The sequence below is a fragment of the Idiotropiscis lumnitzeri genome, chromosome 1 (assembly GCF_059441095.1).
Source record: "Idiotropiscis lumnitzeri isolate Australia: NSW breed Sydney's pygmy pipehorse chromosome 1, RoL_Ilum_1.0, whole genome shotgun sequence".
Lineage (NCBI taxonomy): Eukaryota > Metazoa > Chordata > Actinopteri > Syngnathiformes > Syngnathidae > Idiotropiscis > Idiotropiscis lumnitzeri.
In genome coordinates this window covers 3,260,067-3,275,837 of record NC_142391.1, presented here as the reverse complement: position 1 = coordinate 3,275,837, position 15,771 = coordinate 3,260,067, and the positions used below count along the sequence as shown (strand labels likewise).

The following is a 15,771-nucleotide window of genomic DNA, read 5'->3' as shown; positions in this document are numbered from 1 at the left end:
AAGGCACAGAACCTTGTAAGAGTCGCTCTTGACTACTAACACCTCAATATTGTTTAACGTGATCCTAGCGTCATTTCATGATTGTGCCAACACTTGGAAAAAATGTGTTCAGTGTTCCTGATGACTCTTGCCGAAAATGGGTCCACGTGTTCCACTGTGGACACGCCCTTCAGGTGCCGACAAAGGCGCTCACACATGCACGCGCGTCGCTTCTTCATTGACAAGAGGCTCTTGATCCCTTGCTGGTGCGCAAGCCTCCCTCCGCAGATCCCCCCTTTGTCTCAGGGAAGAAGAAGAAGAAGTGTGGAGCAGACTGTCTCCTCCCCCCACCGTCAGCGCACCACTCTCTCCTCCCCTCAACCGCCCAACTCCCACCCCCACCCCCCCATCTCGTGCCTGCCTTTGTGACTGCGTACCCGAATAAACCTGACACTGGGGCGCTCGCCTGGAAAAAAGATCAGCTGAAGAGTCCTCCTTGATTCTCTTTTTTTTTTTTTTTTTTGTGATTTGGAATTCTCAGGAATAACGGCATTACCGTTGGATGATAATAGGAGAAGACGGGTACGCTCCGGACACCCCACCCCCGTCCCCCCGCCCCCAGCATGCACCACCACCAGCACGGTGGAAGCACGTGAAGATTTTTTACTCTACCATCGGACCACATTTTGGGGACTTTTCCGCCATCCGCATCCTTTTACGCCAATCTTTACATCGCAGCCAACATTAATCCCAATCCAGCATCCTCCTCGACTGGGATTTGGGTTTTGTAGGGGACGTGGATATGGATTAAAGGGACGGACGGGCAGAGAGCCGCCAAACTGGAGCAGCACGCCAGAGCACGCCGGGGGGGAAGGGGGCGACGGGACTCAGTGAATTCACGGAGCCCCCGGGATAGAGGTGAGTGTCTGCGTGTGTGCATGCGGGTGCGTGTTGGGGTGTGTGTGTGTGTGTGTGTGTACATTTCCATAATTGATGATCTCATTGGCAACTTGCGTGATGCCTTTCATGAGCTAGCCTTCAGTGAGGCTCATGTCATTGTAATTTACACAATATGTCATTTTACAACACTCCAAATGATGGTGTGGGTCACAATGACCCTTTTAAAGTTGAAGAAAAAAAAAAAAAAACACGAGTGCACTCAGTTTGTCGGGCTCATTTTGAAGACATAATTTGCAGTGTGATTATTTTCATCTATTTCTGCTAATTAAACGGCGGGTCGAATTGACCCGTGAGCATTGCTGGCTCTCATATAAGAAGAGTTCTGGTGTGATTATTGACTTCATGTTAATGATGATTAGATTAGAATTTAAAATGATTTTTTTTTATTTTGTATGTTTTTTTTTCTGAATATTCTTTGATGATAAACATTAGGCGGGTCAAATTGACTTGGGAACATTTCATGTAGCTACGAGGCAGACCCAACAGAAGGGTTAAACCTGATGTTAATTGCTAATTAAAGTCCTTGAAGGGAAAGTATTTAAATGATCATCTTTTTCAATTATATTTATGGATGATTAAACATAGAGCGGGTCAAACTGACCCATGAATATACTTGAGGCATCGAAGAAATGAGCATAACATGTGGACATGTGAATTAAACCTGATATCAACTGTAATGGGAAATCGTTGAAGCGCTTGATGACTTAACATGCATCGGGTCAAAGTGACCCGTGAACATTGTTGACAAGAAACAAACAAAAGTTGATTGTGCCGTTAAAAATCCCTTTTTGAAGCTTCTATTCCACTTTCCTGCAACCTGATCCAACCAGTACAGACAACCATGTGTGTTGTCTTATTTATCCAATTGTAATAAAACAAAATGATATGAAAACATAAATTGGTCATCTTTACTTTTGGACTGTACTGAACACATTCAGAATCTGGACTTGATGTCTTCATCATTTTTGTTCAACTCTCGAGAAAGTATGGCTTTTTAATGATTCGGGCGACTGTTCTGAGCTCCTATTTCCATGTCGATGTGGTCTTCAGCAGTGCAAAGGATTTTTATTTTTTTTTTTTCATGCTATTCTTCCACTGCCACTGTCTAAAATACACCCACCCCCCACTCAAGTTGGTGGTCTTTCGGCTGTCTGGCACACTGACATACTGTGCTTCTGTCCACTTTGCACACGCCCACACACCCCCACGGTTGAAGTCTTGTAGGAAGCAGCAGACCCACATTTTGCTGTCACATTCATGCAAAGAGCTTCAGAGAAACAAATGCTGTTTTGGGCGATAAACAAGCCACCTCTCTTCGGCGAGAAAGGCACATGGTGTGTGTGTGTGTGTGTGAGAGAGATGTGATTTAAAGGGGGGGCAGGTTTAAGTGTGTGTGAGTGGAGCAGGTCACTGAGATGAGACAGGGGAGGGGGCTCGGCTCCTACTAAGCAGCTTTTCCGCCACACTGGAGACCATCCATCCGTCCCGACGTCCTCTTCGAGCTGATATGTCGCTCAGTGGACATAGGAAGGGAAAGCGGGGGGAAGGATGGAGATTTGCAGTTTTTTAAGAAACTACCATGGACAACAAATATGTGGCATTGGCAATCAGAGGGAAGGAGACGTTCCTTTCTTCTTTTTTTTTATTGTAGTTATTTAGTTGCAATGCAAGCACACATTATTTATGTAGAAATTTGGCATGGAATCAGATTAAAGGAGACTTTCGGAAAGGGCTCATAAGGACCGAGATGTTTGGAAAGGGAGTACAGGGAAAGAGGCATTGGAAAATTGAGGAGGGCCACATTATGAAAGACACTGTCACAAAGGGATCTCCGGGACGGATAACTCAATGTGCTTCACACAAGCAAAAACTCAAGACCACCAAGCATTTACCAACCGAACGACAATCAGAAGCAAAGCAGAGGTGAGGAAAAGGCTCACAAGGAAAGTCAAATTAGGAATCGGGGATATTAGGAACAACATCATAGGGAAGAAAATGTTAGGAAGGATTCAATCTGGTGAAGACATTCGGAAAAGGCTCACTTGTAAGGAAGTATTAAAAAGGAATCATAGGGAAAGAGAATTCAGGAACGAGATCATAGGGACGTAGATGTTAGGGAAGGTACTGGCGGGAAGGCGACATCAGGAATGGGACAGTAGGAAAGGGATTGAAGTCATGAGACATTCGAACCCTACCCAGGTAGGAAAGAGATGATGAAGAAAGGTCCTGTAGGGGAAGGAGACAAAAGAGAAGAAGAAGAGCTCGGCTGAGTATTGTCCTTGATGATCTTGTGAGTTCTGCTGAGGCACCGGGTGGTGTCGATGTCCGACAGGGAAGGGAGAGGGCAGCCCATAATCCTCTGCGCTGTTTTGACTGTCCTCTGGATCCTCACTCGGTCTGCCTCAGTGCAGCCGCCGTACCAGGTAGAGGCACAGTAAGTCGGCAGGCTCTCGATGGACGAGTGGTAGAAGGACCCACGCGGACATATGTCCGGAATTTGTCCTTAGTCATGTCTTTAGGAAATGCCTTTAGTAAAGGCAACTCGGAGGAGGAGACAAGAAGGAAGGTTTTGTAGGGAAGGAGACATTAAGAAAGGGAGCAAAAGGAAAATCAAGGAAGAACGTATCAGGACAAGCTAGGAAAGACAATTTTAGAAAGGGATCAATGGCAACGAAAGGCGACGCAGGGAAGAAGAAATCAGGATCCCTCTGGTGTGTTTGTAAATATTTAACTGTGTTTGATCTTCCATGTGTGTCTTTGGCTGGGATTACTTCCTGAGGTCATGTGATCGCCCACAGCCTCAACATGCAACCACTCACATGGATTTCTGTGTTCTGTATTCACGTGTGTTCGTTTTTGTTCACGTCCTTCAATGACTCAAAAACACCAACGCTAATCCAACACTTTCGACCCGAGGTCTTCAACCCTGTTCCTCGACGGTCGGTCGGTGTCCTGCCCGTTTTCCATCTCTCCCTGCTGCAACGCAACCGATCGGGATTGTTCTCTAGCATCTGCAGACCTTGCTGATCATCTGATCGTTCGAATCCGGTGTGTTGCAGAAAGGAGGGATGGAAAACAGGCAGGACGCCGACCGGTCCCTCCAGGAACAGGTTTGAGGACTCTCGCTTTCGATGCATGACTAATATTTCCCTCCGCGTCCTTTCCAAACCAGCTTGTGAGTGGTCCCACCCCAAGATGACGTCCCCCAAAAACCGAACCAAGAAGAAACCCCCCAAAGACAGCATGACCCTGCTACCATGTTTTTACTTTGTGGAGGTAACGTCCATGCGCTCGTGGTTCAATCAATCCTCTTTTGATTCTTTGAAGCATTTAGGAGATGAAAAATGTGGAATGAATAAAAACCAAGTGACTTTGCTTGTGCGCCGCAGCTCCCCATCGTGCTGTCGTCGTTGGTGTCGCTGTACTTCCTGGAGCTGACGGACGTCTTGTCTCCCGCCGTGGTGGGCTTCCGCTGCTACGACCGCGACCTCTCCATGCCCTACGTGGAGACGGGCGACGAGCTCATCCCGCTGCTCATGCTGTTGAGTCTGGCTTTCGCTGGACCCGCCGCGTCGGTAAGAACATTTTGGCGACACCCATTGGAAGAGACACGTTTTCGTTGCAGTTTTCTCAAGTTGTGGGCAAACTTTGAATCCCGTTGAACTAAGATGTGTCTTTTGAAGAGTGACTATTTCGACTTCATCACATACCACAGCTGAAGTTAGCTATGTTATAGTTAAGAAAATATTTATTTTCCTCATGTGTGCCTTAGATTGAAAACAAACTACATTTCTTATTCCGATTATATTTCACCATTTTTTTTACATTTGATTTTACGTTACAATGTTAGTCTTTGGTTATCCAAAAGGTTAGTTAGAACCAAAAACATTCGTTCCATCTAAGCTCAATTACTGCAATGCACTTTGGAGTCAGCCAGTCCTCCCCCAAGCGTCTCCAGTTGGTCCAAAATGCTGCCGCTCGCCTTTTAACAGGCGCTCGGAAGACAATCTTGGCCTCTCTTCACTGGCTCCCAGTGCACTTTAGAGTTCACTTCTAGATACTTCTATTTGTCTTGAAATCTCGACTTGGCCTCGCCCCAGCGTACCTCTCTGAGCTCCTCCACCCCTACGCACCTGCCCGCTGCCTCAGGTCTGTGGACCAAATGCTGCTGGAGGCGGAGCCTCAGGGGGAGATCGTGCCTTTTCTGTTGCCGGTCCTTCCCTATGGAATGAGCTCCCATTAAATGTTAGGCAAGCCCCGCCCCCTCTCCGTCCATTTTTAAAACCCGTTTGACGACACATTTTTATTCTTTAGCTTTCTACTCAACATGAGACTGTCACTGTTCTTCTGGTATCTATTCTAAATGTGTTTTAATTTGTGTTCTAATTGCCTGCTAATTCATATGACGGCATATGGAAAGCGTTTTGTTGCAGCTCCAGCAGTTGTGAAATGCACTAGAAAAATAAAATTGTATTGAATTGTATTAAATATAAAACCAATGAACGTTTTGAAAACGTTCCATTCTGGTTATGCTAACAATTAGTGTTTCCTAGCACGTTAGCTTGCGCCTGTAACGTTCCCTGCAGGTTATGCTTGGATAGACTGCTATTGTGTCATTAATATTATTATTATTGTTATTACTATACTTTTGGTAAATAAGAAAACCCAAAACAGTGTTAGATAACCAAATATAACTGAGAAAGAAACGGGATTGAGAATGATACTCCGTTACAACTCAGGCGCTAGCAAGGAGCAACCAAAACCTAGCCAAACATAACGTGTTGGGAAAGTTAACACGGTTAGAATGTTCTGGAGACCAAAAAGTGCTTGTAGGGATGCACAGCACGTTTTAAAAGATTTTTGAAGAGAGATTACAAAAAACACCATTTTAACTTGAATGTATCACTTCAGTTCGCTTAGTGGTTTAAAACCAAAACGTTTTTCCTTAAGTTGCTGAATACTAACGTCAAATAGCATTGAGCTAAAACTCTATTTTGAATAGTGACAATAAAAAGTAAAATGTTGGCTCATTGCATTGACTGAAGTGAATGAGATTTTTTTTTCTTTGTTTCACTCAAACCACATGCGCGTCCCCTGAAAACTATCAATCGAAATATTTTTTAACAGCGACACAAAATAGTACCTTTTTTTTTTTCGTTACTTTTCTTGTCACTCCAGTCTTGCATTTCCCTTGACAATTAAGCTATGCTAAGCTATGTTAGCATGCTAACATCCCCGTTGGAAAGTCGAACAATAAGCAGAACATGAACAATACCTCTACAAGAAATACAATATCAATGGGCGGCATTGTTAAATACAAACTTTCGCACACGTTGCACGTTTTCTCAGTCAATACACGCACACACACACAACGTTAATCCATCAGCCGCATGGAAAGAAGCAGCAAAGTCATCTCTCTCCCTGATTGGAAGCGATCAGCAACATCAATAGCGTTTTAGCTGCCGCCCCAGTTTTAAAATGGCTTTTTTATTTGTTTTTTGTTTTGTTTTGTTTATTTGCGGGCATTTATCCACAGATCATGATGGGGGAGGGCCTCATGTACTGCATGCAGTCCAAACTCAAGACCTGCCCCAAGACGGAAGGCAGCATCAACGCCGGCGGATGCAGCTTCAACTCTTTCCTGCGCAGGACCGTGCGCTTTGTAGGTCAGTAACGCGCCATTTAAAAATTACAATTAATAAATACTTTGGATATGAATTTCTATTTTTTTTTTCATAAAAAAAATATCTATGTTATTATTATTATCATTATTATTATTATCATTATTATTATTATTATTGAAAATTAATTCCAAAATTTGCACAGGACCATAAATTGAAAAAAAAATTATTTCTTTGTTATAAATTATAATACACGTCATTTTTTCATTTATATTTAATTGTACTGTATTTAGTATTATTTTGGGTGAGGGGAGCATTTTGGTTTTTAGTTTTTATGAATACAAGCACCCTTATTTTTATCATTTAATTATTTATCTATCTATGCAGTTGTGTGTCAGTTTGTTTTCTTTTAGCAAGAATAGCGGTAAGAAAGCTTTTTTTATTTAAATTTTTGTATTCTTTAAATTCAGTTGTATTAATTATGTACGACACATTATGAATAAATGTTTATATGATTTTTTTTTTAATTTTTTTTTTTTAAATGATTTTTATTTATTTATTTTTTTTTTTTAAATCATCCCAAAATATGCATTGACGAGTCTCACTTAACCTGATTTTTGGGAGTGGGTTAATGAACTAATTAGACGCGTTAAATGAAGGGTGACCAAGTGCTAAAGAGGCGTGATATGATGGTAAATATCTGCAGGCCCACTTTGACGCTTTGAAGTGCAAATGGGAATTGCTTCATTAGTTTGCTTTTGTCTGTGCGTTCAGGTGGCAAAACACACAAGCCGCTTTTTTTTTTTGCTGGAGCACTTCGGAAGTCAGTGATGACCTTGATGCCTCCCTCCTTTCCTTTGTACCGCTCAGGTGTTCACGTGTTCGGTCTCCTAGCAACGGCGCTGGTGACGGATGTCATCCAGCTGGCCACCGGTTACCACGCCCCCTTCTTCCTCACCGTCTGCCAGCCCAATTATACGGCGCCGGGCGTGGCGTGTGACAACAACGCCTACGTCACTCAGGACATCTGCATGGGTAAAGATCAGTATGCCATCATGTCAGCACGGTAAGATGAGCATTACTCTACATATTAGTTCAATAACTTTACATTACTATAATATTTTAGTGATATGGTTACATACAGCATGTGTCCAACTCGTTTGTTTTTCAGCAATGCAAAAGGCAAGCGCATAAAAATGGCCATTCAAGGGTGGCACAAAACTGCTGAACAGCAAACCTCCATTAAACTCATTTATTTTTATTTTCACAACAATCAACTTCCTTCAAATTGTAATATTATTGAGGTACTATGTTTGTCGGGCATATTTTTCCAAATCCGCCGTCCAATTTTTTTAGGCCTACTCACATTGGATTGTAGGGCGAGATAAGATCCAGAACAAGCACCACTAACCCATGGCTGCCTTCTAGTGGTGAATGGGGATATTACAACTTCAAATTTTACCGGAGAAATTTTTGCTTTTTCACGGGTCGTCGCAATCCCTAGTCCTTTCAAAAATCCACATACAGTCAATGTATTTTTTTTTCCTTTGAGTTTTTTTGGAGTAGCCCGTGATGGGGGAGGGAAATGCCATTTTATACCATAAATAGGTATTTTATTTATTGAATTTTTTTTAACTAATATTTTCCATGAAAAATGGCGTTTCACCACCCTTTCACGGGCCCCTCTAAAACAAGATAAAGGAGAATTTTTTTTTTAAATAATAAATGAATAAATAAATAAAATAAATAATAATAATAATGATAAGAAATTAATTAATTTAAAAAAGAATCTGCGAATGACAAGTATTTGGGGGTCCAGAGAACATTTTTTTCTTTTTTTATTTCATTTTATTTTAGACTAGTTTTTATTTTGTGGAATTTTAGTTGAATAATCAAATAGTGAAGTGCCTCCTTATTACTCCTATATTTAGTACAATATGTATATATTAGTACAACAGCTACATATTAGCATTACCTACATATTACTACAATAAAATATGTATTTTATTGTAAAATAACTGCATTTCCGTCCAACACCCGCAGTACAAAATAGCGCCATGTCCATCTATTAGTAAAATACTTAATCATAATTAATAATTGAAAACCTACTTATTAATATGATATTTACTGTATATAATAATTGCTACATATTTGTCAACATCTACATATTAGTGACAATTTATTTAGCCAAACTGACATAACGTTATCCTGTCGCCTGATACATTTCGTCATTGTAAGAAGAAAACGTGTATTTTTGAATGCATATTTGTTTCCTGTGTTACGTTCCGTGCACAACAATGGAGATTATTGCTAATGCAGCCGATAGCGGGCTAATCCGATCCTGAGTACCTACAAATGCACAGCGGCCTTCTTATACTGCAACAATGTCACTTGTCTTGTACAACCTTGACAACACACAAAAAAAATAAATATTTTTATTTATTTATTTTTTTACCCCTTGCAGGAAAACTTTCCCATCTCAACACGCGACACTTTCCGGATTTGCCGCCGTCTACATTTCTGTAAGCATACTTTTTTTTTTTTTTTTAATTTGAATCATGTACGTGTCATTTGATAAGGCATTGTTTTACTCAGAAGCACAAATATCATCCTGGAGCTTTTTGTTGTGTCGCAAAAATGCTGAAGAAGGCATTTTGGAGTTTCTGCCGGCGTCAGCGTTTGTTTCACTCCGCAAACCGTTTGCATTCCAGTATGGATTTGAAAAGTGGAGATGTAACGAAAAACAATTGCACGCTTGTTTTCAAAGCGGTATGACTTTTGTGCAAAATCGTTTGGCGTATTTTGGATCGTTAATTATTTCTCGGAAGAGCAGCACAAACATGCTGTCATTGTGAAGACATTTTTGCAAAACACCACAGTTTGTCTAAATCGGTCATTTGGCTTTTTTTTTCTGTTGAATTATTTAGCTGAATCTATTTTTGTTGCGTTTTTAATAGCAAACAGTATTTTTTTTTAATTACCTGAATACAGAAACCTGACTTGTTTCAAATAATTATATTTATATTATTTTTTTATTTTAATTGACATGCATGTTTATCCTTACTATAATTCAGTCGTATTTAATTAATGAAATTTGAGGTTTACTTTTATTTTTATTTATTTTTATTAATTGTATGTATTGTATTTATTTCAATTTCATTTAGTATAATTTTATTTATTTGTATTTTTTTATGTATTTGTATTTATTTTGTCACATTTGCATATTTTATGACACGTTTGCTTTTATTTCTGTGATTTCTTTTTTTTATTCCGTTAATTTTTTTCATCTTATTTGTTTTATTTTTATTTTATTTATTTTACCTTTAGATTATTCTCATTCAACTTTGTCGTGGTATTTATTTTTGTTTATTTTATTAGTCTTTTTTTTTTTACTCCAATTTCATTTTGTCATTTTATTTATAGATTTTCTTACTTCACTATTTTATTTATTTGTATTAATTTTATTCATTTCGATTTAATGCAATTTTAATGATTGCCAAAACGCCTGCAACACCGGTGAAAATAAGCAGTTGAAAGAATGGCTGCATAACCAAATTGAATTGATATTTTATTTATTTATTTTTTTAAAACATTCTGGCAAAGCTTCTTGTTATTTCATGACCGTGATCTGACGTGTCCCGTTGTTCACGTGCGTGCCCTCAGATGTACTTCAACGCCAGCATCGACGCCGCCACCAAGTTGCTGAAGCCGCTGCTGGTGTTCGCCTTCTGCATGGCGGCGGGCCTGGCCGGCCTCACGCAGATCACCCAGCACCGGAGCCACCCCATCGACGTCTACGTGGGCTACCTGATCGGAGCCGGCATCGGCGTCTACCTGGTCAGTCGGTGCGGAAACTAACCCGCTCGTGCAACCTTGCGTGAAATCAAGGATACAATAGGCTCTACTAACAATTTTCCAGGATTTGCGTCGGCTGTGACCACCCCCACAGTGGCGCAGGCCTGCCTCTGGCAGGATGGCCAGCCTGCATATTCAGCGAGATGCAAATTTTTTCTGTGAAATTAAACTCAACTCGCCTATTTGTAACTATATGAAGATTTCCAAATGTATTTTAGAAATTTTATTTTGATATACTATTCCTGGAAAATTTTCAATTTAAGCTCTTAAATTAAGGCTTTTATAAACATTTGCTTGAATTTTTATAATTTTTTTTTTAATTCAGTTTTTATTGAGTGTACTATTCCGCCTCTATATATTTTTTTATTTTACTGTCAATGGAATTGAAACATAATCCTACAAATTGCCACATTAGTAAATTCCTAAAATATTGGCAACATTTTACAATCATCCTTACACATTTCACAACTGCTTCAACAAGTGGAATTTTTTTCAGTTCATCTCGGGCCGTTTTCGCCCACTTTCCAAAAATGACAAATTTTCTATTTTCAAATTCCCAAATTACCGTTTTCGGATTTCGCGGACATTCGTGCTACAATTTGTGATATTCTAATAAACTTTTACTTACTCCATATTTTCCTCAATATGTTGAAGTCATTAATTTTGGGCGTTGGAAAAAAAAAAGTATTCAATTAATTCCTCATTTCCGTTCACTTTCCGTGCTTCAGCATTCACACGCAATTTCTACAGAAATTGTCTTCCTAAATTATTATTCATTAGCCTATTAGCATAATTTGCCTGTAGCGTTTTTGCTATTAGGAGAACTGAATCAAAGTAAAAAATCAAAACGTACATTATGGTTGACGACATGCGTCGTGCATCGATCACTTGTCTTGTCCGGCGAGGCAGCATTTGGCAGAAGTAGAAAGACGCCATCCCTTTTAAAAAAAAAAGCGCTTTTAGTTGTATTTTGTCCTATTGTGTGCGCCAACACAAACTCTTTTATTCGTCACCTCCTCTTTCTTTTTCACTCCCGGCGAGCTATATTTAGCCTTTCCTTATTACGAGCGACAGAGAGAGAAGCAGTAATCGGATAAGAATTTGCCGCAGCAATTTCACACTCGAGTTTAGGGAGGAGAAAAGAGAAGAAGGAGAAAGGAAAAAGATTTCCCCGCTTGTCCTTCACATTTACAGGCAGAGGATTTTTTTTCACTTTCTCCGTCGGAAAAAATGAAATCCCAGAGTTTTGTTTGTATTTTAAAACGCATGAAATAGATAATATTTTAAACAAACTGCTTACGATTTATACTGTACAGTATATATTTTTTAACTTCTTTATCCCTTCTTTTTTCTAATTGCATTTTTATAGAAAGATTTTTTTTTAAACTTTCAATTTTTATTCCTTTTTATTTTTCTTATTCTATTTTGTTAAAAAAAATATATAATAAAACAAGAAGTTGTTCTTTCAAAACTGCACATTCTTGATTTCTTTTTCAAACTTCCAATTTTAATCTTTTTGGGTTGTTTGTTGTTTTTTGTTAAAAAAAATATCTGAATAATTTCCTTTTTTTATTTATTTTTTTAACCAGCAATGATGGTACTAAACTGCAAAAATAAAGTATTCAATTTCTTTTGCACATTAATTAACTGCATTATTTTTTATAATAATATTAACAATAATAAGAATGATACTAGTGACCTTTTTTAAAATAAATAATAAATAATAAATAGTTGAGAAATATTTAAATAAATAAGTTGTATTTTTTTCAACATTAATGCAAAACTGCATAGACAGCAAATTCATTTATTTTTAACTTCATTTATATATTTGCAATTGATATTCATCAGGAAAAAAAGCAGAAGAAGAATATGTAAAAAGCAAAAATGTGTTTGGTTGTGCGACATGAAAAAATGGTAGCCCCTCCGTCAAGTTTAATCAGCCTAGAACATTCAGCAGACATGGAAGGAAGATTACACATCATTTTCTACCTTTAAAAAAACAACAATTCAAAAAGTGACTCAACATCGGAATTGCACGGGTTCCTGTTGCTAGGCAGATTTCATCGGGCTCAATGAGAGCTGCCAACAACCAAATTGTAATACGATCACTCCTCTGTATTAAACGTCACGACTTTGCCTCTGATGTCGTGTCCGTCTCCCTCCAGGCTGTGTACGCCGTGGCAAACTTCAAAGCATCCGAAGAAGATTCCTCGCCTCGTCCCAAAATGTCGGCGGCGTCGCACAAGGACACCCTGAGGGTGCTGAGTCAGCGCAGTCACGACTCCCTCTACAGGAAAACGCCGCGGGTGTCGGAAAGCCGCGAGGAGCTGGCCGTGGCCATGGGCTCGGGGGCGCGCAGCAAGGTGAGGCGCGAGAAAGCCTCCCTGGCGTCCCTGAAGCGAGCCAGTGCCGACGTGGAGCTCCTGGCCACCCGCGGGCCCATGGGCAAGGAGACCATGGTGACGTTCAGCAACACTTTGCCCCGGGTGGCCAACGGCAACAGCCCCATCTCGCCCTCAGACGAGCCGCCCAATTCGCAGCGCCACATGACCTTCCACGTGCCCCTGGACCCACAACGATCCCGACAACTGGTGTCCGAATGGAAGCAGCGCTCTCTGGAGCTGAGGAGTCAAAGCTCCCGAGATGAGAATGAAGGAGAGGAAGGGTCGGAGGTGGCCGACGCGCCCGATGAGGCGGGCGACAAGGGGGTGCCGTCCTCGCTCTACCCCAAAGTACAGGCCAACAAAGGCACGGCGACGCCCACCGCCGCCCGGATGGTTGTGTCTCCACCGCTGGTCCACATCCCTGAGGAGGCCTCGCGTCCGCCGCCCGTCTCCCCCAAGAGCGCCAAGACCCGCGCCAAGTGGCTGTCGCTCACCGAAGCGGAGAGGAGCGGCGCGAAGGAGCCCAGCGTGGGGCCCATTGCCGTGTCCACGCCCAGAGTGCCCAACACGCCGGCCGCTCAGCCGCCCGCTCAGCCAAGAGTCACTCAGGTGAGGTCGAGATGCGGAATCAGAATCAGATCAGCGTTTCTGGGGAGTTTCTTCTCCATCAAGTGGGTTTTCTCCTGATATTTTGACACTAAATTGGACAACCTGTTGGTGTGAATGCAGTGGCGGGGCGTGCATTTCACACGGAGGCCTTCAGTGAAGTCCGACTTGCATAAATTACCATCATTTATGACACCACGGTACTGAGTGAGTGTTGGACGACCAATCTCCTTTCAAAAGGTCCGTCTTGAAAATGGCCTCGCAAGCGTATCCGCAATTAAATCCACACTTTTCCCTCCTTCGGCCATTGTGGTTTAAAAAAATCAAGAATATATTTTAGATTTCCGAACAGTCGCCCGTAACGACTTCCGGCCCCCTCACGAGTGAGTATCCAATCACAAGACGGCATCATCACCTTCAACGTAAGGCCAGCGAGAAGGCCTTACTGTCATCAACTTGTGATCTGATTGGCTGTCGCAACTGTCTATCAACTGTAAAGCCCCTTTGAGACAATGAACAGACGCCCACACGATTGCATCTGAAGGCCTCGGACGAATAGTGCGTGCTCCCGGTATTGTGAAATCTGCCTAGCAACACAATCTAGATGAATTCTCATTGGATAAAAACGCTAAACTAAAAATTCAACACTAGGATATAATATGACATCAATGTGAAGAATATGATCATGAGCTCTTGATTATGTTAGACCAGCAGAGAAGACCGCCCATCACTGTGTGAATGTAAATGATTGGTTGTCTTTAAGTGCCCTGTGCTTGACTACCAGCTGAGGGTGTGGTCTGCCTGTGCCCCACAATTTTTGACTTTGGGTTCAAACTTTTTCGTGTGCAGTTGTTTTTTCTGTGTGCCCTCAGATATAACGTGACATGTCCTGCGAACGACAAGTGCGGGGTTTACCCTCCCCTTCACTCAAATCCCGCTCGGACTCCACATGATTAAAAAACAACTCATTGGTGTCCTCGTCCCTTGCAGGTGATGGCAATGTCCAAGCAGCAAAGCCTCGGCGGCTCCCCTCTGGAAGGCGGCGGCTCCTCCTCCGGCGGCGGCTCCAACTGCTCCGAGTCGCCCTACTACCGGATCCACTCGGACCGGGACAGCTGCATGGGCAGCAACCCGGGCAGCATCGCCGGCAGCGGCAGCATCGTCACCATTGATGCCCACGCACCCCACCACCCGGTGGTGCGGGTGACGGCCTCCAACGGGAAGCCGTGGGAGTGGAGGAACACCATCAGCGGCAACCTGATGGCCGGCGACGCCGCCGCGTTGGATAAACATTGCGGCGTGCTGCGAGGGCAGGACAACGCTCCGCTGTACCGCGACTACCGGACGCTCCCGGTAAAAAAGGATTTGCTGGGTGGCGAAACGCCGGAGCTCCCACCCCCGCCGCACCCGAGCTCCTCCTCCCCCCTCCCTCCCCCACCCCAGCTGTCCTCGCCCCATCTTCCGCCGCCGCCCCCTCACACCTCCCTCCTGTCTCACCCGCCTTCTCAGGTGTCGTCCCCCTTGCCACCTCCTCCACTCCCGGCCTCTTCCATGCCACCGCCACCCCCTCCTCACCCGTCTTGCTCAGCCATGCTCCCCCCTCCGCCTCACCCTGACCTGCTGATGGACGACCAGATGCTGTCCCGCTCGTCCACGCTGCCCCGCCGGCCGTCCGTGTCGGCTCGCAGCCATGCCGAGCAGGAGCACTACTACAAGGCACTGCAGAACGAGCGGATGCTATAGTGCGGCGGTTCCTCGCGCAACTGCGTCACAGGAGCGATTCACGTGAAGCAATATTTTCGCAGATCCGCCGAGAAGCAGGTGAAATCAAGATACAGCTCGAACCATTTTGCTGGTCCCGTCTTGGGGTAATTCGGAAAAATGACACTGAAAGTGTGTTACTTGCGTCCAATCACGAAAGTCACGATTCACAGAGATTGGGGGTCCCTAACCCAAAGTGTGGGCAAACTGCGGACTGGGGCCACATGCGGCCCGTTAAATGTTTTAATCTGGCCCGCCAAATATGAAAAAAATTAAATGAATAAACCTTGTTCTGTTTTTTCCAAGACATATATATTGTTGTAATGCTTTTGTTCACCTTCATTTCAAATTAAATGTATTTTTCCGATAAGGTTTAGGTTACCAAAACACTCCATCCATCTGCCCTTGGTCCGGTCCCTCTGTCCAATTTTAGAGCCCATTGTGGCCCGCCAATCAAAAAGTTTACCCACCCCTGGGTTAGGGAAATAAGCACTTTTTTTTTGGGAAGCAGGACTGCCTGATTGTCGGTTAAACCCGGTGAGAGGCGAACATTTGCGACTATGGCAAAGGTTGCGAAACGCGCGATCACGGTAGGGTTTGTTCAA

At 42.7% G+C, this 15,771-nt stretch overlaps 1 protein-coding gene across 2 annotated transcripts; it reads left to right on the top strand.

Annotated features, from left to right (window-relative positions):
• The first annotated feature begins 410 nt into the window (after window positions 1–410).
• plppr3a (phospholipid phosphatase related 3a) lies at window positions 411–15,485 on the top strand. 2 transcript variants are annotated; one of them, XM_088305500.1, is made up of 9 exons: window positions 411–897; window positions 4,112–4,215; window positions 4,329–4,514; window positions 6,476–6,605; window positions 7,431–7,626; window positions 9,025–9,082; window positions 10,224–10,397; window positions 12,581–13,408; window positions 14,396–15,485. In XM_088305500.1, exons 2-9 carry the CDS (start codon window positions 4,135–4,137, stop codon window positions 15,146–15,148), a joined length of 2,406 nt encoding a protein of 801 aa, XP_088161626.1. In that variant the 5' UTR covers window positions 411–897; window positions 4,112–4,134; the 3' UTR covers window positions 15,149–15,485. The 2 variants fall into 2 exon arrangements, with proteins under 2 accessions (XP_088161626.1, XP_088161636.1); XM_088305510.1 differs by lacking the exon at window positions 4,112–4,215.
• The last annotated feature ends 286 nt before the right edge of the window (window positions 15,486–15,771 follow it).

Coding starts and splice junctions, on each gene's coding strand:
- plppr3a (XM_088305500.1), top strand. CDS start 4,135: ATGACGTCCCCCAAAAACCGAACCAAGAAGAAACCCCCCAAAGACAGC. Junction 6,606..7,430: donor CAGGACCGTGCGCTTTGTAG/GTCAGTAACGCG, acceptor TGTACCGCTCAG/GTGTTCACGTGTTCGGTCTC. Junction 9,083..10,223: donor TTGCCGCCGTCTACATTTCT/GTAAGCATACTT, acceptor GCGTGCCCTCAG/ATGTACTTCAACGCCAGCAT.